We start from the raw sequence: 22,598 nt of genomic DNA, 5'->3' as shown, positions 1-22,598 counted from the left end.
TGATTTTAACATCCCCACTAATGACCCCAACTCCCCATCTGCCTCTCAGCTTCTATCGCTCACCTCCTCCCTTGGTCTCTCACAACTCACAGCCTCTCCCACTCATAGGGATGGCAATAATCTTGATCTGCTCTTCCTCAGTCTCTGTTCTGCCTCCCACTTCTCTAACTACCCTTTCCCGCTCTCTAACTATAACCTCCTCTCTTTCTCTGTCAAGCTCCCTAACATCTCTCCAGACCCTCCTACTTACCGTACATACAGTAAACTTAGGACCATTCACACCCCCTATCTCTCTGCTCTCCTGCCCCAACCTGGCTGCCGCACACTACAACACCGCTCTCAAACATGCCCTGGATGAAGCCCTCCAGTGACCTAAGCCATCCGATACAGACGTCTGCAACTCTGGCTCCCGTCTCAAACGCGCTTCATCCGGCGGTGCTCTAGGTGTGCTGAACGGCTGTGGAGAAAGTCGCAAAGGTCCGCGGACTTTCTCCATTACAAATTTATGCTAAGAACCTACAACCTCGCCTTCCACCATGCCAAACAAGTCTACTTCACCTCTCTTGTCTCCTCACTATCTCACAACCCTAAATATCACTTTGATACCCTTCACTCCCTTCTCAGCCCTAAACCGCAGCCCACAGTGACGGATCTCAGTGCCGAAGAGCTGGCTGCTTACTTCAAAAAGAAAATCAACGACATCCGGCACTTCCCAATCTCAGACTTTCCCCTGGCCCTAGTCTTGTCAGTAACAGCCCCTGCTCACTGTCTGTACTCAGACCAACGACAGAGTAAGAAGTCTCCAGATTGCTTTCCTCTGCTCGTCCCACCACCTGCGCTAGCGACCCCCTCCCCTCACACCTCCTTCCGTCCCTCTCTCCCATGGTTATCTCCCATCTCACCGCTATTTTCAACCTCTCTGTGACCTCTGGCATCTTTCCCTCTTCTTTCAAACACGCCATCATATCTACCAACTACGACCTATCTCCAACCTCCCCATCATCTCCAAACTACTAGAATGCCTGGGTTACTCCCGCCTTATAAGCGGTCTATCAGAACACTCTCTACTCGACCCCCTACAGTCTGGCTTCTGCCCCCAACTCTCAACAGAAGCCGCCCTTACAAAGGTGTCAAAAGACCTCCTTACAGCCAAATCGAGGAGTAACTACTCTGTATTGATCCTCCTCGATCTCTCCACAACATCTGACACTGTAGACCACAAACCCCTCCTCAGTATGCTTCGCTCCATTGGCGTAAAGAACACTGCTGTCTCCTCGTTCTCCTCCTACCCATCTGACCGCTCCTTCAGTGTCTCCTTTGCTGTTTCTACCTCCCCATCCTGAATGCGGCAGCCAGGCTCATCTTCCTGTCCAGCCGCTACTCGGACGCCTCTGCCCTGTGCCAGTCACTGCTCTGGCTGCCTGTCAAATACAGAATTCAATTTAAACTCACTACCTTCATCCATAAAGCTCTCCACAGCGCAGCGCGCCCCTATATCGCCTCCCTCATCTCAATCCATCACCCAGCCCAGGCCCTACGCTCTGCTAACGAAATCAGACCGAGTGCCACATTAATTCGAACCTTATTCCCACCTCCAAGACTTCTCCAGAGCAGTACCGCTCCTCTAGAATGTGCTACCCAAAACAATCCCTGATTCACAAAACTTCAGGCGTGCTCGAAGAACGCACTTCTTAAGGGAGGCATACAATATCCCCTAAACCAAACCCCTCTGTACTCCGCCTGATAACGTGCTCCATGACCTACTGACTGCAATCCCTGCCAGCCGCCATCAACCGCCCCTGACAGTCATACCGATTCAGCCACCACACGGCTTAATGTCTGACGATTGTCTGTGTATAGCATTCCACACTCCCCACCTCGCCATACCTGCATTTCTCCAGCCCCTCTACCTTCTGTATCACCCCATTATCTGTAGTATGTAAGCTCGTTGGAGCAGAACCCTCATCCCTACTGTTTCCACCAACTCATTACTATGTAACCGTGGTTTTTTGTATTTTTGCACTTTTGGCTTTCTGTATCCCGTTTTTGTAAGCGCTGCGGAATATGTTTGGCACTATATAAAGATTATTATTACATAACACAACTCTAATAAACAAGATGAAATAGACATTAACACTGGTATTTCGTGAATACAGATTTCCAACAAGGACTCTTACCTTGAAGGCTTCCTCCTCCGTCCTCCTGTTCTTCATCCTCATCATCCTCTTCTTTATTGTAATAGGATCCCCACTCAGGCATTATTGCAGAAATCTACAAGAAATATGTATGTAATAATCTAATTATACAAAGCAATGGAAACTGTGGAAATACACAAATGCAATCCAGGGTATTGCAGTCTATAACGCCAGCCACACATGGGCTAAACAAAACTCAACAGACAGACATCGGCCCATTTTCAGACCTTTACCACCAACACGGCAAAGGCTTTACAGGAAGAAGTAAATGGATCTCTCTGTAGGTTTGAGATTTGCGCGGCTTCGCTAGACGAATTCTGGATTTGGCTTACAGATGTAAAATACTGAGCATAATGCGGCCATCTGACTGGGGCCTTCGAATATGTTCACGCAGCGTAATTGACGGGGTGAAAAAAATCCGCCCCTGTGAACACTTGGTTTTTAGTTGCGAATATAAGTCAAAATATGCGTCCAATCCCGGTGCCGTGTATTTTGATGTCCCATTGATTGCAAAGAGGAAATCCGACATGGAAAATGAAAAAAGGCGCAACGTCACTACTTTATTTTCTGTGACGTGTATTTTAAATGTGTCTAGAAGAAACGCTTTGCCATGATGTAAACACGGTTTCCCATTACAGATGAGATGCATATTGTAAGCGGAATGTGGCATGGAATACGTGCCACAATACGCCACGTGAATACAATCTTAGGCTAAAGGCATGCAAGCATATAAAGACTTATCCATGTTGCATCCTCAAAAAACTTTTCTGCATGTGCGTGCGGTTCCATATGCCATCCATATGCAGTCATGTGTCCGTTTTATCAGCGTTTATTAGCAAAGGATGCATGAAACACAAACAGCACATGGAGCGAACCCGAACCGTGTCCGTTTTTCTTCAGACTTGAGTGTGAGAGTCTCATCCACAAAATCATTTAGAATAATGTACGCCATGTTTTTTACGCAATATGTGTGTCTGTGTAAAACAACACTGATGAGGGAATTGGCACGTTGACTACAACGGATCTGTCAGAATCTAGTCCGTTGTAGACACGGACTGTAAGTACGCTCGCTCTGTTGTAGACACGGACTGTAAGTACGCTCGCTCAGTTGTAGACACGGACTGTAAGTACGCTCGCTCAGTTGTAGACACGGACTGTAAGTACGCTCGCTCCGTTGTAAACACGGACTGTAAGTACGCTCGCTCCGTTGTAAACACGGACTGTAAGTACGCTCGCTCCGTTGTAGACACGGACTAAGTATGCTCGCTCAATTGTAGACACGGACTGTAAGTACGCTCGCTCAGTTGTAGACACGGACTAAGTACGCTCGCTGCGTTGTAGACATGGACTGTAAGTGCGCTCGCTGCGTTGTAGACAGGACTGTAAGTGCGCTCGCTGCGTTGTAGACACGGACTGTAAGTGCGCTCGCTGCGTTGTAGACACGGACTGTAAGTATGCTCGCTCTATTGTACACACGGACTAAGTATCCTCGCTCCGTTGTAAACAGGGATAGTAAGTATGCTCGCTCCGTTGTAAACATAGATTGTAAGTATGCTCGCTCCATTGCAGACACGGACTGCAAGTATGCTCGCTCCGTTGTAGACACGGACTACAAGTATGCTCGCTCCGTTGTAGACACAGACTACAAGTACGCTCGCTCCGTTGTAGACACGGACTACAAGTACGCTCGCTCCGTTGTAGACACGGACTGTAAGTACGCCCGCACATCTTTACCTTTGGGCTTTCTTTGTACACCTTCAATTTTATTTTATTTTCTTACAAATGCTTCTTCTACTGACATATTTCTAAGACACATTTTCCAGTCCTATAAATATGCCGGAGGAAAATTGTCTATAAAAAAAAAAAAAGCCACCCCTCGAGGATGCTGCGGTAAAATTGAGCCACTGACCCAAAAAAACTGCACGCAAGATGACGAAACGCACAAAAAAAATGTATTAAATTGTAGTGTGTTTTACTACTTCCTTTCCTATAACGAAGCTGGTGAGGGAACAAGTGTCCGCGTGCCGTGCGATCTATGGGACGTTGCGTGCGCCATTCTGATCCATTGAAGCAGACAGGATGGCCACAGACCACCAACCCATGCATGAGGCCTTGTAGATTATAATGGGAGTGGACTGGGGTACCACGGACAGCACCATGGCTCAATAAATACGTCCACATGCCTTTAGCCTAAGGCTTGTTCACACCAGCGTATTTGCACAGTGTACTATGTGTACAACATTTGCGCACGTAATACACAGTAAATAGACTCATTGATTTCAATGCGAAACAGTCATGGTGGCATTTACAAGAGCCCAACGGAATCAATGTGTGCGCGTAAATGTGTGCGCCATACGCAGAAAACCTGTGCGCTCACGGCGAGTTATTTTGTCTGCGCAAGTACTCGGTGCACCGCGGTTCTGTGGGGGTTGTTGTTATGTTGTTCGATGAACCGTAAAAGTGTTTGTACGTCGCTACAATGTGGGGATACAAAAGGTGGGGTTTTTGTTGCTTTTTTGCAACTTTTTTTCATTTTTTTTCTTTTATTTGCTTTGGGGGGCGGGGGGGCTGAGCTGCAATTTTCATCCGACCGCTCTCCGGTTTGTGGGACTTTTTCTTGGGAAGCGATGCAACCAATATAACAGCAATTCTGGGGTTTGGGGTTTTTTTTACCATGTGGAATAAAGCACTTTTTTAGGACTTTCACAGCCGCGGCGATTCTCGCTCTCTCCAGTCGACCGTTAGATACGGTTTTTGTATTTACATTTACTAAAAACAATCTTTCCCCCCAATATTGGAACATTAGGATGCCGCCGGCCGCGGTTTGTATTGAAGAGCGGCGTCCGGTCAGGCCTGCGGATTTCTCGTTATAACATCACCGTTCGCCATGCCGCCTGTCACTACAGGCACATCGTTGGCTCGTCACCCTCGCTGTAAACGTAACTGAACGAGCGCAGTGCGAACCGAGCAATTAGAGAACGAGCCGGCGACAATTAGTGCGGAGTACAAAGAACTAATTATCATCCGCCACTCAGGGGTTTTCTGCGTTTACACGCGAGGACGCTGACGGCTCCGTAGAAGCGCCTGCAGGATATGCTCGCGGCCGTCAGGACGGTAAAACCACGTCAGGAACACCAGATTTTTGGCTGGGTTATCACCGCCATTTCTATTTCCTGAGGGTCCAACAAACCGCGGACAAGTAAACTGATGAGCGACGCAGGCTTAGCAGCCATCTTGCGGGACTCTTTGGTAGACGCCTCAGCTCTGTCTCCATGGAGACAATTCTGGTAGACGGAAACCAACAAGTCTCCAATTGAAGCACGTCAGAAAGTAAGTGCACCCCCTGGATGACGTCATTGTGTGACGTATCCTTCGTGGCCCTTTACCGGGGGTGCAGAGACTACAGCAGTGCACACAGCTACACCGCCGGTACCTGCCCCAGCAGCCGCACTCCTCGCGCTCCCCGTCCCGGATCTACTCCAGGCACGTCACTACCCGGCGCCGGCACTAGGGGCGGGGCATGATGGATCAGCACGTTTGTTTCCGGACACATCCTCCATCGCATTGGTCATGACATTGCAAGTGGGCGTGTCTTCCTGGTGTGCTTCCTACGGTTTGCTTGTTTTGGTGTTCCTGCTGGTCAGAGGGATTGGCTGGCTTCCCCGCAGTGGGCGTGTCTAGGACAGAGTAAGCCCGCCTTGTATTGCCGGGCTGTCAGTCGGTGTTGCAGGGCCAGAGTGACTGTGGGGAATTGTAGAGCCGCCATGGAATGCGCCGAGGGCCCGACGCCAGTGCAGATCTACGTGTACGACCTCTCCCGGGGCCTCGCCCGCCGCCTGAGCCCCGTCATGCTGGGTAGGTTGTGTCTGTAGGCGCGGGTGTAAATGTCACTGGGTTGGATGGAGCCTGGTACTGAGGTGACTAGAGCGGTGTGCTCCCTGCTGCCCCCTGCTGGCCTCCTGTGTGTGGGGGATGAATAAGCAGTTCTGTAGTCTCTTCTAACAATTCTTTCTGCTTCTTCCAGGTAAACAGCTGGAGGGGATCTGGTAAGTGGCCGCAGCTGTGTGTGTAATATATTAGTGTGTGTGCTTCTACATGTACAGAGATGGAGCTATAGGCACACCTGGATCGATACAGATAGATACACCTGGACACTTTGTATGCACTGATGTATAGCTGGATACTTGGACACCTACTGGCAAAAGAGCCCAGAGAATTCAGAATTGAATGAAACTTGCCCGGTGTGATTGTAATGTTGATTTAAGTAAGTGATTACAATCACTTACTACCCCCTTATATGGAGGCTCTAGTACCCTGTTGTACCACCTCTAGTTTGAATATAAGATGTGATACAGGTGGGCATGGAGGCTCTAGTACCCTGTTGTACTGCCTCTAGCTTGGATACAAGATGTGATACAGGCGGGCATAGAGGCTCTAGTACCCTGTTGTATCGCCTCTAGCTCCTCAATTATTGATGATTGCCGTGCAAATTTCTGTAGTTTGACGTGAATGTGGCTGTTGCCGTAATTTCCAAAAGTACAAATACACTGCAGTGCCTGGTAATGCATTGAAGCGACCACCGCAGGCCATCATTGGGTGATGAAACAATTTCTTCGGCCTAAGCAGAGTTGTGATGATGGTACGCTCCACCCTGTCCATTAGAGGGCGTATCTCTTAGATGATGCAGTAGATAAGACACTGGGTGCATGCTGTCGTCATCAAGGAAGTCTATGTGACAACCTAAAGACATTGAACCGTCTTACAAATAGTAGAATCATTTCAAATGACACAAGGTAAAAGTGCCACTCATCCGGGACGTGTACTAAGAACTGCTTGCTCTGTCTTCCAGGCACACCTCGGTTATCGTCTTTAAAGAAGAATTCTTCTATGGTGGAGGAGGCATCACTAGCTGTGAGCCAGTAAGTACTTTTGACCTCTTTCCCTAATCACCACAATGTTTAAAGGGCACCTGCACTTTCACTTCAGGGCGCTCCTGCTCCTTCTGGCAGCTAACGATGGCCCCATATAGTGCTTGAAAATAAGTCAAAGCACCCTTATGCATTGTTCACATAGGTCAATAACAGCTGATCTGTTGGCATCTATTACTTGGTACCCACCAGGCTGCTGTCCCTCATTCCCCTCTTATTGACTGCCAATGTGCCTTCTTACAATGATCATTAAAGGGTGTTTCCTGCAACGACACTTATCAGCTATTCACAGATGGGACCCTGATTCTAGTGCTATTCAGTGGTCCGAAGTCACTTGTTCCCCCTTATTGTACAACAGTAATGGGTGTATTGTTTGTGGTATTCCACTTGACATGGATGCCTAAGAGGCAGAGGACCTGTCGCAAATGTACTCTTTACGCTCTGGTGACTCTTAAATTCCCAAAGTAATTGGTGCCACGTGAGCTGCTGCACACAACAACCAGCCCCTAAACTCCCATTTAAAGAGGACCTATCGCCAGAAATCCAATATCTGTTTTCACTGACAAATCATTAGTCTGCAGAAAATATTTCTCTAAATGCATATTAGTGAAAATGCACCTTGTATCAGTCCCTGACCTGTACGCACAACTCCCCGCAGGAGTCTGGCCTGAAATGTACGGTTAGGTGATTCCCAACATGTGCAGCGGTTTCCCGCTACACCCAATGGCATACTGTTCTATTGTTTAAGAAAAAATTTTTTTAATTTGGACAACCCCTTGAACCTTTTTTCAACCTATGTTGATCGCAGCATGTACAGAGTTAACACAGGGAGGGGTTTAAAAAAAAAAATTGAAAAATATGTTTGCTGCCAACATCTCCATACCGATCAGTGCAATCAATGGATCACACGTTTTATCCTGCACATTAAACGCCACTGCAATAGAAAAAAGAGCCAAGATGTTATTTTAGCTGTTCTCCAACATAGTACGAGTAAAAACTACAGCTTGTCACACTAAAACAAGCCCTGCCGCAGCCCCATCTATGGGAAAGTAGAAAAGTTATGGGTCTCTGAATGCAGCGATGGCAAAAGTTATTTTACTAGAGATGAGCGAGCATTGCCTTTACCGAGTATCTCCCCGCTCGAGTTGAAAGGTTCGGGTGCCGGCGCGGGGGAGCTGTGAGTAGCGGCAGTCAGCAAGAGGGAGAGAGAGATCTCCTCACTGTCCCGCCCCGCTCTCCCCCGCGGCTCCCTGCCCGCCGCCGGCAGCCGAATCTTTCATCTCGAGCGGGCAGGTACTCGCTAAAGGCAATGCTCGCTCGAGCAATTGCCTTTAGCAAGTATACTCGCTCATCTCTATATTTTACAAAGGGTTTTCATTGTCCAAAAGTGGACAAACTAAGAAAATATATATATAATTTTGGTATTGTCGTAACCTTACCGGCCTGCAGAAAAGATGATCCCGTCATTAATACTACATAGTAAATGCCTAAAAGATAAAGGGCAGATTTGAGGTTCTTTCACTTTGCCCCTAATGTTGCACTAATAGAACCCACAAAAAATTCTGAGTTACCTGGGACCCACGGTCTAAACTGATCTAATCCCGTATAATCTTTTAGAAGTAATAGAAAAATGCTTTCTTAGACTTTGTTAATATCTAAGTTGGTATATGTGCGGTCCTCTGTAAATTCTATGTATTGATTCATCAAGGTGTAACCCGTAGTAGGATTCCTTCCTAAAAAATCTAATCCTTGCCTTTTTCACCCTTGAGCCCTTCCTACTCCCTCTCTCACCCCCACTTCCCACTAAGAGCAATCTAGCATTTATTTAATAAAAACAGACCCCCCCCCCTCCCCCAAAAAAAGGACAGTCACCAAGGGGTTACAGATAGAGATGAGCGAACGTACTCGTTTAGGGCGATTTCACAATCGAGCATCGCTTTTTTTTGAGTAACTGACTACTCGGGCGAAAAGATTCGGGGGTGAGCGGGGGTTGCAGAGGGGAGTGGGAGAGAGAGAGCTTTCCCCCCCCCCCCCCCCCCCCGCTCTACCACACCGCCCCCCGAATCTTTTTGCCCGAGTAGTCAGTTACTCGAAAATAGCGATGCTCGATTGTGAAATCGCCCTAAACGAGTACGTTCGCTCATCTCTAGTTACAGAGGTTGTCCCAAGAAAAGAAGCTGTCTCCTATCCACTAAATATAGGATAACAAGCTGATCGTAGAGGTCCAACCACTGGGACATCCACCAATCATGAGAACTGGGGTTCTGTGAGTTCTTGACTAGAGTGGTGATCACTCGTGTGCTCTACCACGCCATTCTTTTCGATGAGACAGATGGGGATAGCTGACTACAGGTGCTTGACTGTCTATAGCAATCACAGTGAAATAAATGGAGCGATAGTTGTGCACGCTTAATCTACACTCCATTCGGGAATGCTCGGGTTTCCCATCCTCATGACTGGTAGGCATCCCAGTGCTCAGACACTATAGGGGATAACATCATTTTGTGAGACAACCCTTTTAAGTTAAGAGTCTAGTAGATACACTTTAAGATTTCCATGCATCTAACTATTCAGAATAAGTTGCTATATGTGTGCATGAGGCATTAGTCCATCTCTGGCCATTATATGACTTGTGTCCTGCAATTTCCCCTATGTAGGCTGTATAGCTGATTCTCCGTTCCTCAGAATTGTTGAGAGGAGCTTGGCTACCGTGTTCTATAAATTATGCACAGAGAACTGCATAATCTGCTCTGTAACTGTTTGTAACACACAGAGACATATCAGCAGTACTGAGCAGTGGAGATGTGAACAAACAGCAGTACATAGCTTACCATTAGCTCTAATCATGTCTAGGTGAGTGTCTCCTTCTGTTCTTTCCCTTCTGCCCTCATAAACTTCAATGAGCAGTATGACTCATTCCCCTCCTTGCACAGGTAAATATTGAAACTGTGGAAAAAACGATGTCCTATTTAACAAAAATAAGCATGAATGTCTGCCGTCCTACTACGATAGTCGACTGGATCAGTGTTGAATCACCATCTTGTAGAACTGTGGGAAAACTTTTTCATTGCTTCAAAGTATGATGCAGTCATTGAAAATGCAAGTTTTCTGTTCACTCTTGCATGATTTTTTTTCCTTTTCTTCTTTTAGGGGGGCACAATGCTGGGTGAACCAGACAACGTAATAGACCTTGGTACCACCGAAGTGACAGAAGAGATCTTTCTAGAGTATTTGTCATCTTTGGGAGAATCTGGTTTCAGGTGGGCATTATTTTTAATAGGATTGGAAGGACACAAGTGTAGATCATATACTTGGTGTATACTCGTATCCCTTGGAGTACGTCCACATGGGGTGTAATGTCTACAGCAGAGCACTTGTGTCAAGTCCGCTGCGAAATCTGTATGTTACAATAGATGTTTAACGTGGTGTGTTCGCTAAGGGCTGGTGGCACCAACCATGCTATCGATCCAGGTTCAGTTAAACTGCGATCAGCTGTTCTTCCCAGCATTCATAGTGATAGTAAAAAAAAATGGCTGCCACCAGAAGCAAGCATGGGTACACTGTCACCACCCAGAAAAAAACTACCAGTCGAGTCCAGCATCTTGGATTACAACGGCTAAACAAAAAATATCAAATTGAACTAAAGTTTGAACTGCAGCCACAGGCTAAACCATGTTGGTGCAACACTTTTCTACTTGATCTTAGAACAATTGTTGTTGATCTCAGGTCAAAACCTTGGTGCAGCCGGCCCTAAGAGGCTAAGGCCCAATGTCCACTTGCACGCACAGATACGACTGCTGAATCCCGCAGCGGAATCCAGCTGTGCCCGCGGACAGTGGGAGGAAAAAAAGGTTTTCTTACCTGTCCAGATCCAGCGTGGACCTACTCTGCGCCGGCGGGATCTTCCTTCTTCAGCACGGTGGATGCGTCCGGCACAGCCACAATGACAGTTATGGCTGTGCTGTGGATATGAGTGCTTCCATTGACTTCAATGGAAGCCGTCCCGCGGAATCTGCATGTGGACATTGGGCCTTAACCAGTACAACTGTGTCTTTTTAGTTTGATTGTTATTAAAGTCACAATTATAAACAAACACAATCCCAACACTTTTTTTTATGGGTAATCAATGCAGGAATCCATGTGATTCCAAAGCAGCTTACTTTTTTTTTCTTGCAACTGTAATATAAAGAGTAATGATAAATTATATTTTTAATTGGTAGGAAGTTCTTTCAGGGATGTTTTTCACCCCTCCAATGCAACACTGCGGAGCCAAAATGAGAAATCTTTATCTAAACAACACCCATAGTATACTGATGTTACCTTGAGGGCAGCTGTGGGAGATTTGAAATCCCCATGTCTTCCAGGGAATTTTACCCAAATTCCTCTGGTTGTAAAGGAAGGGCAATTATATTCTTAGAATTCATGTCCTATTCATACAGTAATGCGGTTAGGTGAAATGATCAGCACAAAGATCAGGTACAGCTTGCCGGCCCATTTATGCACTAAAGGTATTTTCACACATAACTGAAAATTCCATAGCAAAATCTGTCAAAACCCATACCGCCACCCACTTCTGCATCACCTGACTGGCGGACGCTGGGTGAGGGATCTAAGGGCTGGCTGCGCTGCAGGGAGAGGCTACTGATTACGAAGTGAGAGGAGGGACACAGCGAAATTGGCTGCAGTTTCACAACTTGTTTTGAGTCACAATTCACTGGTGCTGATTTTGACTCTGTTGATGTGGAAATGCTGAGGTTTTTGTAGCAGAATTTTCCACTGCAGAAAAATCCACAGCTTTCCCGCTATTTCGGAATATACCTGAAATCAGTTTAATTTTTCAAAACTTATGCAGAAACTTCAGTATCATTATGAAACAAGAACAGTCAAACTAGAAAACTGCTACAGTAATGATCTGAATGCCCCTATGCTTCTAAGAACTGCAGTTTTCCTGGTACTAAATCCTTTAGTGGCACGTCTGAAAAATCTCCGGGGCTTGCTGCACTGACCATGCAGTTAAACCCCGGAAGATTTCGGTGGACAGCTCTAATGCTGAAATGCTGGCCAGGACACACCGTTATTGTGCCACTGTACTTGTTTGCCACTTCGAATTACCTCAGGAAAATCTCTGGGGCTTGCTGCGCTGACATGGTCATAATAAACTTGCCACTGAAGGGGTTAAAGGGGTCGTTCAACACTTGTTCTTTACCCTAGAGATCCAGCGTCCTCCCAGTCTTTGTTTACAAACTACCATCTGACTGCTATATCCAATCTGGGGTCACGTGCCATACTCCTGGCCTGCAGCATCTGAGTGGTGATGCCGTGGAGTATGACACGCGGCAGCTGAGGCCACTTGTTGGCTATAACAGGCAGGTGATAGCCATTTGTAAGAAAACGCCAGGAGGATCGTCAGGAGAAATCTGCAGCCGTTTTCCAAAACTTTCCAATAGTTGGATAACCCCTTCAAGTTTTTTTTTTTTCTTTCATTTTCTCCCGCCAACCAAGTGTAAGTCTCATCTTTGCTGTTTTGCTCTGTTCACCACAGTGGGGAGACCTATCATTTATTTGATCACAACTGCAATACATTTAGCAATGAAGTCGCTCAATTTCTGACTGGGAAGAAGATTCCTTCATATATTACCGAGCTGCCGTCTGAGGTTCTCTCTACGTAAGTACATACGTATATATTTTTTCTTCAGTTGATGGCTTCTTGCTGTGTTGGAGTGAGTAGAACTTGGATTTTAAAACAAACTTCAAATAGCTACTTGGGTAAAGAAGATCTCTGCTGCATATCATAAAGCCGTCTGTGTGAGCCGCACTGCTACGTGGCTTTACTGCTGTCTTTGGTGACAGTCTGTGGTAAACTGCAGTCGCGCCGCTCCACGGAAGGAATGGAGCTTCCACTGCTACTATGTTTCTGTGCCAGTTGTGTCTAGGCCACTGCAATATGTACATAGTATTCATAAGACTTTTTAAAGCCCTATTCAAAACTTTGTGGTTCAAACCAGGGGGATGCTTTTAGAGGATGCTGCATCTCGTGATCAAACTACAGCATGTCTTATGTTCATACAGAGTTATTGGTTTCCCCCTATTTCCTTTTAATAGAGGAAAATGTATCATAAGAAAAACATGATTTTCAAAAAAGGAACACTTCTAGAACTAATTCTTTGAGGAATCGTGACAAAAATGTTTAATCATGGGGTTTTGTCCACATTCACATGGCTGTACTCATGCTGCTATCCATGCAGTTGTATATTCCATGCCAATAACAGGATTAGATCTTGTAAGAATGAAGTAGGGAAACTTTCCTCACATGCTTGCAAATCCTTGCCGTGCTCTCCCTGTATATTCCTTCACATCTAGCGTGTTTACATTGATCTTCTTAGGCTAGTGCCACACAGGCGATTGTGATTTTTGTCGCGAGAAAATCGCGTCTTTGTTCTAACAATTTTTGAGCATCAGCGTTTTTCTTTCTCTTTTTTTTTTTTTTGAGAATAATCGTGATAAATTGCGCAAGCTTTTATTGCAAAAGTCAAAGGGACCTTCTAATGTCAAAATTGCATCGCAATGAATGTTCAGCCACTTTCAGACATAAACCCATGCTGCAGCTCTGCAATACACATGACAGCAGACAAGACACTTTGCACAGTGCATCCACATTAAAGACATGTATGACCATTATAGAGGGGCCAGAAATGGGTGTTTTGGGCCACTACAGCTGCGTCAAAAGTTCTAGGGGCACATGACAAAAGCATTATTCTTCCTCTTTACAAGTCACTGGTCAGACCACACATGGAATATTGGGGACCGTTTTGGGCTCTGGTACTACTCAAAAAGGACATATCAGAGCTTGAGCGCGTACAAAGGGGGCAACTAAAGTAATAAATGCAATAGGCGGACTCCAAGACCCAGAGAGGTTATCAAAATTGGGGTTGTTTACTTTAGAAAAAAGACGGCAGCCGGGCTACCTAATAACTATGTACAAATATATCAGGGAAAAGTACAGAGATCTCTCCCATGGTCTTTTTATACCCCAGACTGTTACTGTAAGAAGGGGGCACCCTCTACATCAAGAGGAAAAAGGTTTCGACACAACATAGAAGGGGGTTCTTTACTGTAAGAGCAGTGACATTATGGAACTCTCTCCTGAGGACGTGGTGATGGTAAACTTGATAAGAGTATAAGAGGGGCCTGGATGCCTTACTTGGGTGATACAATATTACACATTACATCACTGATTACTCAGAAGGGGCAGTGATACGGGGATAATTCTGGTTGCCAGATTGGAGTCGGGAGGGAATGTTTTTCCCTAAAATGAAGAAAATTGGGTTTTTTTTGTTTGTTTTTTTGCCTTTCTCTGGATTAACCTTGGGTGGGGGTTATTAGCTGAACTGGATGGCCATATATCCTCTTTTTTATTTTATTTTTTAAGCCTATTATACTGTTACTGTGTTGTATTCTGAGGACTCTACTACTTCTGTTTTGGATGGAAAATGATGTAGAAGGGAAACCTGACACATAGCTGTGAGATACACAACGCACCTCTTTGCTCTGTTTTACCTTTAGAGGTAGATTTGCTTTTGCCCCTCAAATCTTCTTCTTTTTAGCATTTACTATCTAGAAACCAAATCACTCTAGTCTTTCTTTTTTGCAGACCCTTTGGACAAGCCCTCCGTCCGCTGCTGGATTCTGTTCAAATTCAACCACCTGGAGGAAACTGTTTTAACAGGCAAAACGGACCAAGCTAACCAAGATTGCCCTGCTCCCGAATGTGGGCAGTGCCCTGCTTTTTAACTTAATATACTTTTATCTATTTCTGACCCTAATTGTTCCTTTACATTCAACTTTTGAAGTAAGATATTAGAATACATTCTGAATATTTGTCTTTGTTTAAGTTGTATCATTAAGAAAACTTTCTAGTGAAGAAAAAAGTAGTTTTGGGTGAGAACCATATGTGGAGACAGAGGGCAGATATCCTTTGAAGTCCCAGTCTGTGTTCCCCTCCTTTCTACTTTTCTTATGAAGTCCATCAGTCAAAGGCTGAGTAATTTGTTTTCATCTTGTATACGAAGTTAATGCTGTCTATTCAGTGAGGGTTGTTTTACAGTCCGTAATACCCTGATTGACAATATAGCATGTTGATCGGTTCTTGTTAAGTGGCTTTTACACAAGCCGATAGCAGCAAGTATGGAGTCGAATGATCATGACTCAGATCACTTTTCCCCATATTGATTGCCCCATACTCATGCCCGCATTAAATATCCAACCGGCCTTCGAAAAGGCATTTGCTCGTTCAGCAGTGTATTGCAGGCATATTTAGTTGGGCTGACCATAGGGTAAACAAACACTCGTCAAGCCTTGTAAAATGGACTTAAGAAGGGTTGAGTGTATTTGGCATTACTGTCCACCCATCTGGGGAGTCCAGAAGCCCCCATGGATTCCGTATGAGATGCATGTAAGCTCTCTGTTGCAGGTATTCGATCTTGCATTACATAGTCCCCTTCTTCAGGGTAGGTGGAAAGGTTGTAAGCAGGAGACCTTGACCAATGTACGGAAAACAATCCGTACTTTTACAGGACACAGTGTTTTCAGCCACTAAGTATCTTTTCCTTTTGGACATTGAGTATTTGAACTTTGCTCCCTTATTGTCCAGTAAAGACAGACAGACAAAGTGCAGTAACATTTTCCTCCGCAGTGTTTTCCTCCACGTGTACACGGAGGTTGTTTTTCTGCAAGTTAATTTTTAATGTATGTTATCTATCTTCATTGTTCCGGTTTATAGGCATTAGGCCTTCCTATTACATGATCTCCTTGTATTACTACACAGTGAGCCAGTATCTCCCACCTGTGCAGTGCATGCTGTGTGGATGGAAGTGGTGCAGGATGGAATTACCCTTGTTTTCAAATACTGTTTCAATTAGAAAAGTGTCAAAAAGTTCTGTATTTACTCCAGAAAAGTAGCGTTGATACATTGAAATGTTTTTAACGTCATGCACTGTCAGGTGGAAGTTCCTAATACCTCATTTCCTGCGTCTAAAGGGATGATACACTTACATAAATGGCCATGTATTACTAGCCACGACACGGGTAATCCTCAGTAAAACTAGATTAGTGTCTAGAAATAATGAATGGTTAAGATCTGTGCCAAATGTAGCTTTAGGCAGTGTATGTTACCATTTTGTGTGACCTGTATCATCGCTGTGAAAACTGTTGGTCTGTTCACACAGGATGGATTTGCTGCGGATTTTCCACAGTGGCATAATTACTTAGTGATCTGCACATACATACATACATACATACATACATACACAGAAATTAATGGCTTGCACTGGGCCCTGTCCCTATGCGGCTCACAATCTGTATTCACCCCTTAGTATGTTTTTGAAGTGTGGTAGGAAACCTTCGGGAAGAACCTACAAACTCCAGGCAGTTGTTACTCTTGTTCGGATTTGAACCCGGGACTCGGTACTGCAAGGCAACCGTATTAACTACTGAACCACTGTACTGCAAATGGTGTGGATATTTATGTGGATTTGCTGCGGATTTCATACCTTAAAACAAAGAAGTGAAATCCGTTGTGGAATCCTGTCAAAAAGGAGGATTTGCCGTTGCGGAAAATCCAAAGCCAATCTACCACGTGTGAACAGACCTACAGTATCTGTAGTATTTCTCAACGCGGTTCAAGTTCTCAACGCGGTTCAAGTTAACATCTAGTGTTCTCTGATAACACCGCTACATGTGTCATGTACTCTGTACCACAAAAGGGCGATTGTAGCACTAAAACGAGATTCATCTCTTGTATATCATTTTGCTTTCTGTTTGGTGTAGCGCCGCAGGACGTATGTAATTGTGCGTCTATACGCTATCTTACAAAGCTGTTTTGTTAGTTGCATAGGAAGGCACAATTGGCGCTGCAGATCCCGATGTATACTGTAAATGTTGAGCCAGGAGAACCTCCTTCTTGGCATACGTTTGGCCATTGACGCCATATGGGCAGAATGTGACTGTTCGCAACAAGAGGATCAAAATCTTGTAGTTATGATACCATTTTAATGGCTAACAAAGTGAAATGATGATTCAGCGAGCTTTTGGGGCTTTTTAGCCTTTCTGTCAGCCTGAGGCTACATTCACATGGGCAAGCTAGCAGGTGATTTTTCGCAGCAATGCGGTTTTGATTAAAAATCACATGGCTTATGGGAAATTGCATATCCATGTGGGAAAGGATTGTAAGTATGTCCCATAAACTTTAATGGGAAAAATCGCACTTGCGTGCACATTGCACAGCTTTGGAGTGCCATCATTTTTTACTTTTTTTTTTTTTTTCTCTCCAAATGTTCCATAGGAAACAATTCCTCCTGCGGGAATGCTCAAAAATAGAACATGCTGTGATTTTTATTTATTTTATTTTTTTCCTTATTAATGTGAATAAATTGATTCAAAGGAAAAGATTTCATTTGTGTGCATCGCATTACACAAAACTCATGCGAGTTTCTTACTTGTGTGAATAAGCCCTGATAAAGATGCGATGGAGCCCTGAAAGCTCGCTGTAACATCTTTTTGTTAGGCATCATATTTACAAGATTACTTGGTTTCTCTTTCTGAGAACAATCACATTTTTTGTTCCACTGGCCAACACTGTACCCAAACCTCTTTTTTTTTTTGTCTGTGGGCAGACCCCTGTATACACTGGGAGATGGAGGGCCATTCTGCAGAGATCCCTGGAGTCTGAATACCCAATTCTTCATTCTGTCAGAGGGTCACCCTCCATCTCAGAAACCTATTCCGTAACGCCCAGCCTACACTGGAATAGTGACTAGACTTAATGATTCTTTATAGTAAATGTTTCAAATGTGTTTTGAGGTTTCCAACAAATGAAACAAGTTCTAATTGTAATTCAAAACTGTTATTTACAGAACAAATATACATTAACCCATAACACAAAACTTTCATTGCAGTCAGGGGGAAATACTGTGCATGTTAGAGTTTGCTGCAGTTTAGGCCTCTATCAAGTATTGCTGCCTAGTTTTGTGCAGAGCCGTGAGCCAGCACTCCTAAAGGTGCATGCAGCCTGGCTGCACCCCCACATGCCTCAAACTTAATCAAAGTGGTTTTCTGTCAATTTTAAGCTAATTTGACAGAAATCGTGGTGTGTGCCATCAGGGATAAAGGTGCAGTGCCTATCTCCCCTAAAAACATTATAGGGTGGCACACAGGTGGAGACTCAATAGAGACCCCCTTTGCAGGAGTCTTACCACTTTTCTGCCATTGCACAAAGCCTTAGGAAAAAAATAAAGCAGTTGTCTAAATCCAGCTGAAGTCTGCAGCAACTGTTCATGCAAGCAATGGGACTTTCTTACATTCTCATGAACTAACTTTACTCATCTTGGAGAAACTCCCATAGGAATGAAGACTTAGAAATGCTGCTACAATTTTTACCCTCCTTATAAATAGGATATCATTATGAATTTAAACCTATTTTTTTACACTACTAGATCAGCATACGTGTTAATAGATCTCCCTGTCCCTTGTGCCCTGACATGAGTAAAGGTTATATACTCTTATATACATTTATACCTCTTTGTGTCTAATCCTTACAATTAACAGTGGATATATTACATCTTGCATGATGTAGTATTATGTTTTATACATTCTTTGCAACATGGTTTAGTATCCTGTGTGTTATGAACTAGTTACTAATGTATTTTTCCCATGGAAACTTGGGATTTGAATGTATAATAAATGTTTCACTATCATAATATCTTATTGATTCTTTATAAGATACCCTCTAAAGGACTATTAAAAGGGAATCTGTCAGCAGAACATATTATGTCTTCAAGTGGCCATACCCTGGAAATAATGGTTGTCTGACTGCTGTTTCTCTTGATTCCACCATAAGGGCGCCCACCCACTGGCGATTTTTTTTTTTTTTTTTTTTTTTTTTTTTTTCCCCTGCGAAATTCGCAGCATTTTTTTTCTCTGCAGGGGTCTATGGGACTTGTAATGTTAAAATCGCGATCGCGCAAAATCGCAATTTACCGCGAAATCGCGATTTTGCGCGATCGCGATTTTAACATTACAAGTCCCATAGACCCCTGCAGAGAAAAAAATGCTGCGAATTTCGCAGGGAAAAAAAACGCCAGTGGGTGGGCGCCCTAAGTATGTATTCAGTACGGTTGAGTTTGCTTATTTTGGTGAGGGGGTGAGATGCTACCGGGCTCTCTGACCCATTGCTGCCCCCTCAGCTGTCGGGCTCTCTGACCCATTGCTGCCGCCCTCAGCTGTCGGGCTCTCTGACCCATTGCTGCCCCCCTCAGCTGTCGGGCTCTCTGACCCATTGCTGCCCCCCTCAGCTGTCGGGCTCTCTGACCCATTGCTGCCCCCCTCAGCTGTCGGGCTCTCTGACCCATTGCTGCCCCCCTCAGCTGTCGGGCTCTCTGACCCATTGCTGCCCCCCTCAGCTGTCGGGCTCTCTGACCCATTGCTGCCCCCCTCAGCTGCTGGGCTCTCTGACCCATTGTTGCCCCCCTCAGCTGCTGGGCTCTCTGACCCATTGTTTAGACAGTAATTCCTATGTTATCCCAAAGGGGTATACATGTAGCACAGTGGTGCACCTTCCATAAAGGCAAACCACGTCATCTGCTAAGGAGTCCACAGTAAGAGGGGCATGATGCGTCTCCTGACCCATAAGGACCACTAAGGGAAAGCTCATGGCCTATAGAGTTCTACATCTCCCAGAGTTCAATAGGTGTGTCAATCCATATACACTGAGCTCCACCTAGTGGTGGCTGCAGACATATGGTTATTTTCAAAGGGTTGTAACTAGATCTAAAGTTATGCCCTATTTTCAGGATGGGGGATAACTTTATGATCCGTAGGGGTCTGACCACTGAAACCCCTAATGATCCTGAGAATGGGGGCCTTCAAGATCCCCAATGTATGTGTTCTGCCACTTTAATCATATCAATGACAACACTGGAAATTGCAGAGTTTGAGCTCTTGGCAATCTCTGGCAATTTTATTAAAATTAATGGAGTGGGGGCGGGGACCTTTGGGACAATCATTCTCAGGATCGGTGGGGATCCAAGCAGTTAGACCCTCACTAATCGTAAATGTATACTCTATCCTGTGGCTATATGATAACTAGAGATGAGCGAGCGCACTCAGATAAGTCAGTTACTCGAGCGAGCCTCGCTCTTATCGAGTGACTGCATTCTTGTACAAGCGTGCTCGGGGGGGGGGGGGGGGGGGGAGAGATTCATGCTGGATAAATAAAGACTATTTAATAATTACACCCCGAATGGATGTTGTGATCTCAGGGTAAGTGCTGGGGTCTGACAAACGGGTATTCCTCCCACCCTACTGAAGTAAATGTATCCCTGGTTATGAGGGAGTCCGAAGAGATGGCTGTTGGCTGAACAAACAGTCGAGAGACGGCTGGCTAATTTGATTGGTCCGTACAAGTAACACATGAAAGGTGGAGTAGTAGAAAGACTGCATAATGTGCTGAAGTAGTGCTATTAATATGGTCAATGTACAATTGTGCCACACTATCGGCTTCACTGGTTTGTGTATACAGTATATGTTTTTATATAATGTACAGGGCTGTATCTGCTCGTTAGCTGAGGATGAGCTCATAGACTTTCAACGGAAGCTTATCTACAGCTAGTGAGCAGAGGCTAGTGAGATCTAGGGATGGTGGGGGTCCTAGTATTCGGACTTTCATCAATCAAAACTGTTGACTAATCCCTATGACATATCAAAAGTTTTTGAAAGTGCAGTAACACTTTATGGCTTTTTTTTTTAAGTTAATCAAATAGCAAACCTCCTGTCTTGTACTGTATACCGCAAAGCATATGTGATTACTCTCCCCATAGAATTCTAGTCAGAACCAGACTGACCATAAACTGAGAAAAGTATCACTGAAACAATTGCACCTGCACCTTCATTCCCACATAAAGGCAGGGCCGTATTTAGAGTTCGTTCTGTCCTAGGCCCTTTTACTGCTCACACCCTGTATGGGCGAGTCACAGAAAGCTGCTGTCCATACACTTTAGATTGCCTAACAAGCAGTTGCTGACAGCGATCCCTCCAGACTCCTCCATACACATGTGCATGCTTGAAGAGCATATGGATTTTCATTGGCGAGAAGGAAATCCGTAATTGCCACACATCTGCGGTAGTAAGCCGTGCTTTTTCTTCTTTGAGCAACACTAAACATTCTCTGGCAGGAGCCATCGTGTTCGGTTCACCTCCAACTCTGGAAAGGAGGCGACACGCCTCGTAACGTGTCAGTTGATAATTATTAATAAAGTTAATTTATAACAAACTTATTAAGTTATGGAGTTTTGATTACCACCAGTGAAGGTGTGTCAGATTTCATGCTTTTGGTCTGCATTTCTTCTCACGCTTGTATCCTGTTGCTGAAGTAGTTGCATCTGGAACACTTACTGACATGATGGCAGCTATGTTACAGGCTCCTCCAACACAGGATGTCCACCCCTTTCCTCCACGGCCACCCTACAACACTGTCCATGACCGCACAACACATTGACCTAAAAGCTCTATGATTGGTGGAGCAGCAGATTAACTTCTTCTCCACCAATCAGGAAAGACAGCACACCAGTTGCAGAAAGTGGTAGGAGAAGCACATCTTTTAGTAACTAAGTCTTACACCCTCCCTCAATGCAGTGACTAGTGGTTGGAGCCGGCCATGTGTATCAACATCCTTCCCACCCACCCACCCTAAATTAAACCTCTCGGATATTGGGGGACCTGAAAAGAAAAATGTCTGCTCTCCAGGCCCTTGTACGCTCTAGACACTGGACCTCTAATAAGGTAAAGTCCCCTGGTGCAAGCACATTGTCACATTTTCTTGGCAGACTGTATTTGCAGGAGGGTTTACCATTGCCTTCCCCACTCATCTTTTACGCCCCAGCAAACTGGGTACTCATTTTACTAACCTCAGAAGGCTGAGTCAACCTTGAGCCAGCTACCTGAATCATACAGTGATTAAACCCACAACCTTCAGGTCATGAGCAAGAGCTTAGGACTGCATTACTGCTGCCCTAACACTCTGCACCACACAAGGTTCTGTGGACCTCCAGTGCCTTTTGGCAACTACAGGCCTGGGTAAAGTCTATGAGCCCATCTTCAGCTAGCAAGGAGAGACCGGTCTCAGATAAGCGCCTTTGGTTCAGTGATTGGCTGGGGTGCAAGCACTGGATTCCACACTGATCAAAACTTATGTCACAGTACAGAAATTGTATTCTAATACAACAAATATGTCAACTTTCTTTTATTTGTTTATTATAAAACCCAACACAAATTATTACTTATATTACACATGCATATCACTGGAAATTCTGTACTGTGTATGTACAGATGATTAAGGTTTGCTTTCTGTGCAGGAATATCCTCCGCAGTCCGTGCTGTAGATTCGATCTATTTGGCAGATGCCTTTGCATACAGTATGTGTAAG

At 44.8% G+C, this 22,598-nt stretch overlaps 2 protein-coding genes across 4 annotated transcripts in view; one reads left to right on the top strand and one right to left on the bottom strand.

Annotated features, from left to right (window-relative positions):
- The window catches only part of XRCC6 (X-ray repair cross complementing 6), a 44,190-nt gene extending 38,417 nt beyond the window's left edge, over nucleotides 1-5,773 (bottom strand). Inside the window, exons 1-2 of one of the 3 annotated variants that reach the window (XM_066596436.1) lie at nucleotides 5,629-5,773; nucleotides 2,178-2,271 (exon numbers count right to left, since the gene is read on the bottom strand). In XM_066596436.1, coding sequence (XP_066452533.1) covers nucleotides 2,178-2,271; nucleotides 5,629-5,760 — 226 coding nt within the window. In that variant the 5' untranslated portion in view covers nucleotides 5,761-5,773. Of the gene's footprint in view, nucleotides 1-2,177; nucleotides 2,272-5,581 lie in introns of all 3 variants that reach the window. The other 2 variants (XM_066596437.1, XM_066596438.1) reach the window with 2 other exon arrangements.
- A 101-nt stretch (nucleotides 5,774-5,874) lies between these two features.
- On the top strand, nucleotides 5,875-18,876 carry DESI1 (desumoylating isopeptidase 1). Its single transcript, XM_066596439.1, has 6 exons — nucleotides 5,875-6,050; nucleotides 6,220-6,241; nucleotides 7,045-7,114; nucleotides 10,274-10,383; nucleotides 12,666-12,788; nucleotides 14,775-18,876. The coding sequence occupies exons 1-6, from the start codon at nucleotides 5,960-5,962 to the stop codon at nucleotides 14,866-14,868; spliced, it is 510 nt and encodes a 169-aa protein (XP_066452536.1). The 5' UTR covers nucleotides 5,875-5,959; the 3' UTR covers nucleotides 14,869-18,876.
- The last annotated feature ends 3,722 nt before the right edge of the window (nucleotides 18,877-22,598 follow it).

Source organism: Eleutherodactylus coqui, chromosome 3, assembly GCF_035609145.1.
Source record: "Eleutherodactylus coqui strain aEleCoq1 chromosome 3, aEleCoq1.hap1, whole genome shotgun sequence".
In the NCBI taxonomy this organism is placed as follows: domain Eukaryota; kingdom Metazoa; phylum Chordata; class Amphibia; order Anura; family Eleutherodactylidae; genus Eleutherodactylus; species Eleutherodactylus coqui.
This window is presented reverse-complemented; position numbering and strand designations above follow the sequence as displayed.

Coding starts and splice junctions, on each gene's coding strand:
- DESI1 (XM_066596439.1), top strand. CDS start 5,960: ATGGAATGCGCCGAGGGCCCGACGCCAGTGCAGATCTACGTGTACGAC. Junction 6,051..6,219: donor CCTGAGCCCCGTCATGCTGG/GTAGGTTGTGTC, acceptor TGCTTCTTCCAG/GTAAACAGCTGGAGGGGATC. Junction 10,384..12,665: donor TTGGGAGAATCTGGTTTCAG/GTGGGCATTATT, acceptor TGTTCACCACAG/TGGGGAGACCTATCATTTAT.